General features: G+C 37.4%; 2 protein-coding genes across 2 annotated transcripts; both read right to left on the minus strand.

Moving 5' to 3' along the window:
* Positions 1-830: 830 nt before the first annotated feature.
* On the minus strand, positions 831-3076 carry LOC113352455 (nuclear polyadenylated RNA-binding protein 3-like). Its single transcript, XM_026596271.1, has 4 exons — positions 3029-3076; positions 1637-1849; positions 1343-1541; positions 831-1033 (listed from the first exon to the last, which is right to left on the minus strand). The coding sequence occupies exons 1-4, from the start codon at positions 3074-3076 to the stop codon at positions 831-833; spliced, it is 663 nt and encodes a 220-aa protein (XP_026452056.1).
* A 1658-nt stretch (positions 3077-4734) lies between these two features.
* Positions 4735-9755, minus strand: LOC113349876 (kinesin-like protein KIN-10A). The gene is made up of 6 exons (XM_026593910.1): positions 8894-9755; positions 7737-7892; positions 7531-7638; positions 7310-7420; positions 5567-7147; positions 4735-5164 (listed from the first exon to the last, which is right to left on the minus strand). The coding sequence occupies exons 1-6, from the start codon at positions 9512-9514 to the stop codon at positions 4889-4891; spliced, it is 2853 nt and encodes a 950-aa protein (XP_026449695.1). The 5' UTR covers positions 9515-9755; the 3' UTR covers positions 4735-4888.
* Positions 9756-11004: the final 1249 nt, after the last annotated feature.

An 11004-nucleotide genomic window follows, 5' to 3' on the forward strand; every position in this document is an offset into this window, starting at 1 on the left:
CTATATAGAACTACGACTTTTGTCTCAAGATAGGAGATAGAGTAGATAAACTTTTGAGTGATAGATAAGTTCAAGTCTCCACATACCTATTATTCGATGAAGTTCCACCAGTTCCTTGAGTAGTTCTTCGTCTTTGTATGATGAACATCGTGGAGTCTAGAGCTCAACTACACTTTCTATCCTAGTCCGAGACTTAGCTATAAGTAGACTAGAAATCAAGACTTATAGTTTTGGCAACTAAACTTGACAAACAAGCTTGAGATAGCAACGCTTACAATTTCGACCAAGCAATGCTCTAACATGCTTACCCCAGGTTTGCATAGTCAAAGAAATTTTGTATCCTTTTTTTGTCCTCTCTTGGTTCCATGTCTTGGTACGGTGGGGATTGACGTATATCTAGCAATGGTGCAGAAGGATGATACTCACCAGGCTTTCTCTTTACTGGTGCATGATAATTTCCTTATTGTCCCCTTCTCTTGCCTTTTCATCAGTTTTTATCATAATTGTTCTATCTTTACCTTCAGTGAAATCAGGATCTGGCTTTCTTTTGGAAACTCTCTTTCCTTGTAGTTTTTTGGACAACTTGCCAACCGCTTTTGTCTTCAACATTTATCCTACTTGTATTTTCTTTACTCTTTTATTCGCTGGTATCTTTTCATATTTATCTTCCCCACTTCTTGACTGCTGAAAAATCACTTTGATGCTCTTGGATAAACTGCAATGCTCCTTCAATGATCCTTGCTTGTACATCTTCATTGGATAACGACTTTTGTGACGACTCTTCTGCATGATCCTCTTGGCTCAAACCCAATGACCAAGTCGGACAATTTCTACAGATTATGGTTGCCAGTTGCCACCTTTTGCTTCAGTTCAGCTGGTGCCATTTTGTAACAACCTTTTTCAAGCTTCACAAATGCAGATTCCGAAAAATTGTCTAGAATGTCATCAATATCTTGCTTTGCCATTTCAGATTCCTTCTCCGGATCTTCTCCCTGTGTGAGTAAAAGCATATTTTCTTCAACCGGCAACATGGCTTCAGGATTCAGCTATAATGTAGCTTCAGCTGAGATTATCACAGCTTCACTAAATAACTCTTCAGTAGTTTCAGTTGTGTTTATCACATCCTGGTTATCAAGGTATATCTAGTCTTCTTGATCTTTATGATTTTCATTTGTCCTTAATAAAGGAGTGCTGAAAAATACAATTATTGATTTTTTTAAGGGTGTACATTGTGGTGCACGTAATATAAAAATGAATTATGTCTGATTTTTAGCACTGATGTACAAGTACGTGCACACATACAAAAGATATCACAAAGGTGTACATCTTTGTACACATATACATAGATGAAAAAAATGTAAGCTGAGATTATCATACCTCCGCTTGTTAGCAGTTTCAAATTGAACTCCTTTATCAGATTCACTTCCATTCTTTCCATCCTCCACATCCTTATATTCAATATCCTTATTTTTGTTTGATAAAGGAGTGCTTAAAAATGCAGCTTTTGAGAAAATGTATGCGTTTAGCACACTGATGCACAACTATGTACACACATAAAAAAGATGAAAACAAATGACCGGGACATTTAATAAAAATGATATTATACCTCGATTTTTTTAGCAGTTTCAGACTAAACTTCATTCTTGTCAGCTTCACTTCCAGTATTGTTGTCATCCCCATCCTTATCTTCACTTCTAGTCTTGTCGTTATCCCCACTGTTGTTGTCATTCATGTCCACACGATCCTCCTCCTCATCTTTGTCACCCTTCTCCTCCTCCTCCTCATCATCATCATCACCTTCGCCACCCTCCTCGTCCTCATCCTCCTCATTATCACCTTTTCCACCCTCCTAGTCCTCCTCATCATCACCTTCATCACCCTTTTACTCCTCATCTTCCTCATCCTCTTTTTTCTTATTATCATCACTTCACTTTCTAATTCTTTTGTAAATTCAAATATTTTGGTCAAAGTATCTAGAAATAAAATATTTAGCTTATCAGTTGGCAAATTGTTGGGAGAAACTCCTTGAACTTTTTTTCTTTGCTCTTCGATGAAAATAAAAAGCTTTTGATGTTTAATCCGAAATTCAGTAAGCTCTTCATATAATTCCTCTCCATGCAAATCAGATTTGCGCAGATTTTTTTGAGAGTTTCTGTGTTATTGGCTTGCTTCATCTTTCTGTATGCATCTAAAATGACTTGCTTTTCAACATTGTAAGCCTTTGGCCATCCTGGTTGCATCTGAAAACATGCCAAAGTATCCTTTTTTTAGAGTTTCTTTCTTTTTCATCCTCCTCAAAATTTTAATTCACAAATTCACTGAGTATCTGATCTATAAGGTTTTTTGTTATCTACGAAAGTGGACAAATGGGAATAAGAACCAACCGGCATAATACATAATACTCATAACCACAAAACAATCATGTAGGTGTACAGATCTAATAGATCGAACATCCATGCCCGCAAAGAAGAGGCCATATATCAATGACATATCATATAGGTGTAAAACTATGTACACTGCGGCATAATGTAAGTAAAACAACATACATACACACATGACAGGCGATACATCCCTGAAACAACATGATCTGTACCACAACAAATCTGGGGAAAACAACTTTTATACATGCACAACAGGTGATACATTCCTGAAATAGCATGCTGGTCTACAAATCTGTACATCGGTACATCAAATCTGAGAAAAAACATCATTCATAACAGAAAAATGCTGGTGTATAACTATGCTGATTAGTGAAGCTGGTGTACAACTATGTACACTCTTACAAAAATATAACAAGAACAACATTCATTCTTACACAACATGCCATATGTCACTGAAACAACATGCTAGTGTACAATTACGTACACTCAATAAATCTGAGAAAATAATTTTTCATACACACATAGCCTTCTGTCACTGAAACAACATGGTGTACATATCTGTACACTACCACAATAAATCTGGGGAAAACTGCTTTCATACACGCACTGCAAGATGGGTAAAAAAGTTCAGTGAACTATTCACTTACTTTGAGCGTCTTCTCTACAGAAGCTTTGTTCTCAGATATATGCCACATGTCACTGAAACAACATGCCAGTGTACAAATTTGTATACTACCACAACAAATCTGGGAAAAACAGCTTTCATACACACACAACAGGCCTTATGTTACTGAAACAACATGCCGATGTACAAATATGTACACTACCACAAGAAATCTGGGAAAAACAGCTTACATACACGCGCAACAGGCCGTATGTTACGGAAACAACATGCCAGTGTACAAAATGTACACTACCACAACAAATCTGGGAAATACATCTTTTATACACGCACAAAGGTCATATGTTACTGAAACAACATGTTGGTGTACAAATATGTACACTAGCACAACAAATCTGGGGGAAATGGCTTTCATACATACACAATAAGCCATATGTATGAAAGTAGTAGATGATTTTACCTTTTCCTACTTGAATAGCTTTTGATTTCTTTTTCTGCTTAACTGGTGATGATTTTGGACTTTCTACTACTTGAATAGATGTTGAATGTCTTGATTTCTTTTCCTACTTTACTTAACTAGTGATGATTTTGGATTTTCTACTACTTGAATAGATGTTGAATCTTCTTTTTGGCATTCTTCTATTCTCTTTTTTTGCTCTTTTGAATCGTTGATTTCCGGCTAATTGGTGATGATTTTGGACTGTTTTTTTTTTTTCACCATGAATTTTTCTATTCTCTTCTTTTTCTATTTTCTTCTTATTTAAAATATAAGAAGAAGAAGTACTGTTATAATATTGTTCATCAATGGTTTTTTGATTGATGAATTTTTTGTTCTAAATGATGATGAATTTTTTCTTTCGGTTCAGGGTTTCTTCTTCACTGATTTTTTTTCTTTGGGTTAAATGGTTAATATTTTTCTCCCGTCAGTTTGAATCTAGATTTAATCGTGGTATAAGTCCTTCTAAAACATGGCGGCTTCTAATTGATTTGTCAGTTACAGTACGTTTTAATTCGCAGTATATGTGCATTGCGAAAACCGGGCTAAGAATATTAGTGTCTTTACATCTTTTAGACTGGTTTGTGGACTAATCTGTACCTTATTAACTCGGGCTGGACTAATTCATATTTTTGGACGCATTTTTGGACTAAACCGTTTTTGTCCGTGCAAAATCTCCAGCACTAAGCTGCCTCTGTTGGTAACTACCAAAAGAATAAGACATTATCGCCTTACAGCTCTCTACAAGTAAATGGCCAAGGCACGGCCATCTACAAGGTGTTATCGGCCGAAGATTAGTCTTCGTTTGTCAGGTAAAATTCCATCCTCGGCTTGCATCATTGCCTTCACCTTATCCATTGTATAAGAGGAACTGCTTTACCAGTGAGCGTCTACAAAAAAAAATCTGCATACCACCAGGAAGAATTAATACCCAAGTGCAAAGCATACTCTTTCTATAATCAGCCATCAGCGAGCGAAGATCTCTCTGGTGATCTACTCCTCCTTATTCTGGATTCAAGTCTCCACACTTTCGAACGTGTCTGAACTCTCAACCTCAATACTTGCATAATGAAGGAAAGGAGTTCAAAACGGGTTTGGTAGATCTCTGTTAATTGGGTCGACAAACTCATTTTCTGGTAGTTTAGAGTTGAGAATTTTCTGTCAATTAAGCAGCACTATATCAAAATAAAAGTATAATTTTCTTGGGAAAACTAGAACACAAAGAAATTATGCCAACAAAATGAAGTAGATTCGATTAAATTATATTAGTGTTGCAATACCAAACCATACTTCACACTATTCAGACATCAGATCCAAAGAGTTGGATTAATGAATAAAAATCAATACAAAATATTCATCAATACATTCCGAGAATGGCTTCATTTAGTTCTATCTATGAAGACCAGTAACAACATAAGGAGCAGGGTTCAAGTTTTCACCTAAAACCTTAGGGGAGAAATTTTCTGCATGCTTCACGAAAGGTGATGGAGAACTTGAAGTGTTCAGCATTGTGTTCTCCAACGACGCAAATGGAAGATGGGTTGGTCGTTGGAGTGGTCTTACACGCAAGCAAGCGAGATGCCCACTTAGGTTGTTGCAGACAGGGAGTTTAGTGGCTTGAACTGTCGTTTCTTTCTCTCTCACAACTGGTGCTCCACTATGATCCTGTTATTTATAATATAAAAGGCAGACAGTGAGGAAATTTGATAATCCTTCTTGTCATATGTTAAACATATCAAGTAATCAGTTCACCTTAAAGTATACTTCTATGTTTTAAAAAGTTTAGTTAGTGTAAGATTTAACAAGCTGCAAGAAATGGCACATGGTAAACAGTATAAAATCTACTCAATCATATTGCTGTTAAGATCTTCAGTTCATGTAGGCAATGGCACATGGTAAACAGTATAAAATCTACTCAAGCATATTTGCTGTAAAGATCGTCGGTTCATGGAAGTATGTCTCAATGGTGTATCAAGATATAACAAGTTCTAGCAAACTTAATATAGGCAATGCCACATAGCAAACAGTGTAAAAACTACTCAAACATATTGGTGGAAAGATACGTACCCCAAGCATAAGAAAGGTGAATCCATGGTTTTCCTGATCCTCGTCAAGATGTTTAACAATTAGCTTTCTCAAATCAGCAAGGCTAGAATCCTTCGCTACTCTTAACTTTGTAATGAACTTCCCTGGGTAGTCCGTTGAAGCCTCCCATTTCACAAAAACATCTACACCATCTTTGTTCTTTTCTTCTGGCTTATCGTTCTCTTTAAAGTCGTTTTTCTGTTGGCTTTTGATTGCTTTTTGCCCTGCCAAGGTTTCGGAGTTTGAGGTCTTTGTGATGTCCTGTGTTAAATCAGATAGGATTTTACAAAGTTCAGACTCTGGTTTAGGAACAGTTTCATAAGTTGAGACTTCCTTCATGAGACTTTTTGAAACATGCTCCTCATTTAGCGCGAAAGGAGATGCATTGTTTTCATCAGCTTCAGCTTTTTTCTTGGAAGGAGGTGTTGGCATTTTAACATGGTGCGTGAGCTCTCTGTGATTTCCGCAAAGCATGAAAATATTCTGAATTCTGGTTTTTCTTGCTGATGCTGCATCCTTTGAATTAGCAGATTCGTCTACACCATGATCACTATTATTAAACTTCGGAGTCACAAACATGGAACTGATATCCAGATTGACCCCTAGATTAGAATCGTCAATCTCCCCACTGAATTGCACTGCCTTTTCCTCCACTACTTCTTTCTCTACTTCCTCCTCTTCTGTATTTTCTCCACTTTCTCCTTCTTCCTCCTCAAATACGGTACTCAAACACACTTTCTCAGGGAACTGTGGAAGTATGCAACTGTCTTCCTCCTCTTCTGCACTCGTCCATGTTAAAGGGCTCGGAAGCGTGAAGCTCTCAGTTTGCGGAGGACATGTATCTACCTCTTTAATTTCATGAATTACTATTGGTTGCTTGTTTCCCATATCCAAGTCCATCGACTTCTCCATTCCTTGTTCCCCATCAGCATAAATTTCCATAAGCCTTTTTGCAAAGTTGCTTTCTGTTTCAGGTGTACCATTTATGTTACCACTCTTGACTTTTGAACGGCTCAATTCAGATTCAATTTCTTCTAACCTTCGTCGCAGCATCTCAACTTCCTCTTGTTGTTGCAAGATTTTCTCATCCATTCTTCTCCTTCCCATTTCAACAAAATCATTAGCCATTTTCTGGCACTCCTGCAGTTTCTTCTCCAATTCAAGTTTCAGACTTTGGGTTCTCTCCTTGACCTTCAAATTGATCTCCTCTTCACTTATAACTGGTGTTTTACCTTGCATTTGGTCAAGCTTCGTTCTCAAGGCAGCCACTTCTTCTTCTTTCTTCATGAGTAAGTTGTGAGCATCATTCCGCTCCTTCTCCCTCCGCTTGTTCTCCATTTGAAGTTTATTTATAAAATCATCCATGGCAGCAATCCTTGATCCTAAAATTACTTGAGATGAAGAGTCTTCAGCATCAAGTTTGGTCGGTGTATGACCACCCCTCACTATGCATTTTGCCTTTGCCCCATATTCAAGAGTTGCCATGGTTTTGTGCATCTCCTTAGGATCAGGACTCGCACACAATATCATTAAGATTTTCGATTTATCATCCTCAAAAGAATCCTAAAAAAGCATATATGAAAATTACGATGAGCAAAAACAGATCTCAGACAAACAAGAGCTAAGAGCAAATAAAACAGATCTCAGACAAACAAGATCTCAGAGCAAATAAAACAGATCTCAGACAAACAAGAGATATGAGCAAATAATGAAAATGGGATATACCTGCAAAAGCATGGTTAATTTGCTGTCTCTGAAAGGAACATGAGAATCCCCATTCGCAATAGACTCAACAACTCTCTTTAAAGCTATATTCCCCTGGTTGATCTTTGCTGTCTGCAATTACATACATATGTAAAAATCAATAAAGCTCATCAATACTTATTCCAGTGAAGATCAGGAGAAGAGGACCAAATAGAAAACAAGACAAAGCAAATAAATTATACCTGCATTTTAGCTTCGAAACCGACTTGGCCAGCTTGCTCGATGTTTTCAGAACCTGCCATATCAACAAGCATTAGTCTTCCACCTACCAGTGGGACATCCAAGATTATCTGCACAAATTAAAATAGACTAGTTAACTCTTAAGAGACTGAAAAATTCCAGCTAAAATAGGAAAAACGAATAGAAGTTGAAATTGAGAAATTATAACCATGCAATGACTTCTGGAACTCCTATCATTACAATTGGTACTTTTTACAATCCTTCGTTTCTCCACTTTGGCTACCTCCCTAGATATTTTCCCAGCTTCATTCCCAGATATGAATGTCGCATTTTTCGCCTTTTTGCCCATCACCTCTAGTCTAACCTGTGAAAGAATAACAAATAGATTCATGAATAGGAGGGCATAATAGAAACTGGAAAATAAGCCATGTATAGTAACAACAGAAACTGGTGAACTAATGCGAATTAAAATTGTCATGGAATATATCTGAATGTACTTTCACAGGTAACTGAATTCCAAGCTACTCGATTGTATAAAAGCTATGTAGCGACTCTCAAAATACTTAATGGTTCACTTAATGGTGGCTACATTGTATCTGAATGTAGCCACCACTCAATAACATGGACCAAAAAGAAAAACTCAAGTATTTGCCACAACAACATCACAAACACTTAATGGTTCACTTTCAAGCAACAAAAACAGGAGATAACAAAGATGCAAAGCAAAGGCCAGGAATGAACAAACAAACCAATATCTTCAAAACAAGTCTTTGACAATAACTTGTGTACCACTGCTAATTTAATCCTTTCACTAACCCATACACCAAGAAATGAAGAAAACAACCAAGAAGGGTATATAAAATGTGCATGACAGAACAATCAATTATAATTATTTTACTGCGGATTCCTCAAGTAAAGGGCTTACAGGACAAATGAGTAGTTCTGAACAGGATACAAGCCAACAACATACCATTAATGAAAATCATCATCACTTGTTGAAAACAATAAATGCATATTCCTGCACTTCTAAAGATTTCTAGGACATCTTTCTTGCCCTGGTTTATTTTTTAACGAATGACATGAACTACCTGTAAAGGTTGATAAAACCCAATCTAGTTCCTTCCTGACCTATAACGTTCTACAGCGTTCTACTTCATTTACGTCAAAATTGCTCTAACTGTGTCACCAGACTCACCACCAACAACAACACGCACCACCACCCATCAAAGATTCAAGCCAATCTAAGTAAACCCTAAAAACCAGATTCTTCATCAAAGAATCAAGAAAATATGCAGATAGCCTTGAACATATAATTCAGAAATAGGGGTTGCAATAAACAAGGGACCTAAACAAGAAAGTACGCACCTTAGAAGAATTCCCTTTGTGCCAATTCATACCGAATGTTCCACCACCAGTATTATTCGACAAAAGATCATAAATTTCTTCATTATAAATCTCCAAAACAGAAACTTGAACAAAAGATCTTATACCAATCCTATCAGTTTCACTTTCTTCATCACCTTCCCCTCCAAGAATATCCTTCAAAGCTCTATAAACAATCCCTGGTTGTTTAGCACAGCCAAACATAGTATGACTCTTACCTGAACCAGTTGGTCCATAAGTCATTATAGTACATTTAGCACCTGTTTTTACACCACTAATCCTTGATTCAACAAATTTCTTGTAAAACCCATCAAGATCTTCTTCTTCTGAAACTGAAACACCATCAAGAGTGAAATCTCTGTACCCAATTTCAGTCCTCACACGGATGTTGCTGTGATCTGAAGAAACGTGTAATCCTGAGATGGGTTTTTCCTTTTGATCTGGATAATCACGGATTCTTCCTACTACTTCAACTGGATGTTCTGATTCCTTAGAGTTAGGGTTTAGAGAGGGGTGGATCGGTCTTACTGAGTGGAATCGATTTTTCGATTGGGGTGTTCTTGATGGTGTTTGATAGGGTTTAGAAGATGGTGTTGGCGCCATTGAAGAAAACCCACACAGAAATTTTGTTATTTTTCCTTCTAAAAACTTAGGGTTTTGTTGCTCTGTTTAAGATTCACAGAAAGGGGTTTTAAAAGTTTAGGGCTTCTCCTGAAAAGAAGGGGTTTGAGTTATTTTTTTATGAGATTTACAGTGGGGGTTTTGGAAGAAACAAACTTTTTGTGAAGAACAGAGCTGAGAGAGAGAGAGAGAGGGAGATGGAGGGGAGCGAAGGAGAAGAGAAATTAAAGTTTTAGAGAGAGAAATGTGGAAAGAGTGGAAGATAAATGGTTTATATTTTGAAAATCAAAACTAGCCGTTATATCTATAACGTCCATATTAATGAAACAGCTAAACTAAATTACTTGGCATGTATGAAGTTCGAACCTAACTTGTTGTTTTATGGAAAGTAAAATGTTATGTATGCGGTCCTTTACTTTGTAACGAGTGAACCTCCCAATTCTTTTTTTCTTTTTTTTAAATCTCATAGAATTTCATTGGTGATAAAATAGAGATTACATGGACTTCAAAATCGAAAATCGAAATCTAATCTAAAGACTTAAAGCTCCCACGTTGAACGGTGAGGAAACCCTCATTTCATATTGGTCGAAATATGTCTTTTTTGAGTTTTGTAAAACGAGCGTTCTGCCAACTCTGGAGTCAATTGTGCTGAAAAGACCTCGGTGTTAGGAAATGACAAACCATCACCTACATTCTAATCGGCGAACCCTACCTGACGAATAGGGATATTAGAGCTTCAGTGTAATAACATGATTAAGCAGGTAGGGTTCGCCGATTAGAATATAGGTAATGGTTTCTCCTTTCAATACTGAGGACAATTGGATCCAAAGTTGGAAAAAATCTTTACAGTTAAGCATGTTTGAGCGGGAGTAATATAGGGATGGGTGACCTCCCAGGAAGATGATGTTCGAAGACCGCAACGGTGCCCGTAGAAAATTCCACACTTCCGGATAACCGCAGTGGATATGTGGAAAAAATGTCAGTGGAGCGTCGGGTCAATACAAATGGTATTATAGCCGACGACGAGTCACCTGTCGCGGATGAGAGAGTACTCTAGACGGATTTGATTAGGTACTAGTCTCATAAAGGCAAGGAATACCGGAGATTTGGGCTTGTATATATGTGTTGAAGCCGAGGGCGGCTTCAATTTAAGGTGGTAGTGATATTTTAATACCCCGATTAGGCAGGTAGGGTTCGTCAATTTGAATATAGGTAATAGTTTTGCCTTTCCTTACATCAAGACTTTTTCAGCACAATTGACTTTCGAGTTGGAAAAAACTCTACAAATTAAGCATGCTCGGGGGAGAGTAATATCAGGACGGGTGACCTCTCGGGAAGCTGTTGCTGGATGAGCGTAGCAGTGCCCGTTAAAATTCCCAAACTTCTAGATGTCCACAGTAGCTAAGTGGGGACAATATCAGTGGAGGGTCGGGTCAATAAATCCATATACTAAGCTATACACAAGTAAAGGA

This window comes from Papaver somniferum, chromosome 2 (genome assembly GCF_003573695.1).
Source record: "Papaver somniferum cultivar HN1 chromosome 2, ASM357369v1, whole genome shotgun sequence".
Lineage (NCBI taxonomy): Eukaryota > Viridiplantae > Streptophyta > Magnoliopsida > Ranunculales > Papaveraceae > Papaver > Papaver somniferum.

What these genes read in the sequence shown, in the direction of transcription:
- LOC113352455 (XM_026596271.1), bottom strand. Translation starts at nt 3,076, where the DNA reads ATGTGGCATATATCTGAGAACAAAGCTTCTGTAGAGAAGACGCTCAAA. An exon ending in CTGTAGAGAAGACGCTCAAA is followed by an intron (nt 1,850 to 3,028) that starts GTAAGTGAATAG and finishes GAGGAGGACTAG; the next exon opens with GAGGGTGGAAAAGGTGATAA. An exon ending in CTTACATTTTTTTCATCTAT is followed by an intron (nt 1,034 to 1,342) that starts GTATATGTGTAC and finishes TGAATCCTGAAG; the next exon opens with CCATGTTGCCGGTTGAAGAA.
- LOC113349876 (XM_026593910.1), bottom strand. Translation starts at nt 9,514, where the DNA reads ATGGCGCCAACACCATCTTCTAAACCCTATCAAACACCATCAAGAACA. An exon ending in GTTTCGAAGCTAAAATGCAG is followed by an intron (nt 7,421 to 7,530) that starts GTATAATTTATT and finishes ATGTAATTGCAG; the next exon opens with ACAGCAAAGATCAACCAGGG. An exon ending in TCACCTTTCTTATGCTTGGG is followed by an intron (nt 5,165 to 5,566) that starts GTACGTATCTTT and finishes TATAAATAACAG; the next exon opens with GATCATAGTGGAGCACCAGT.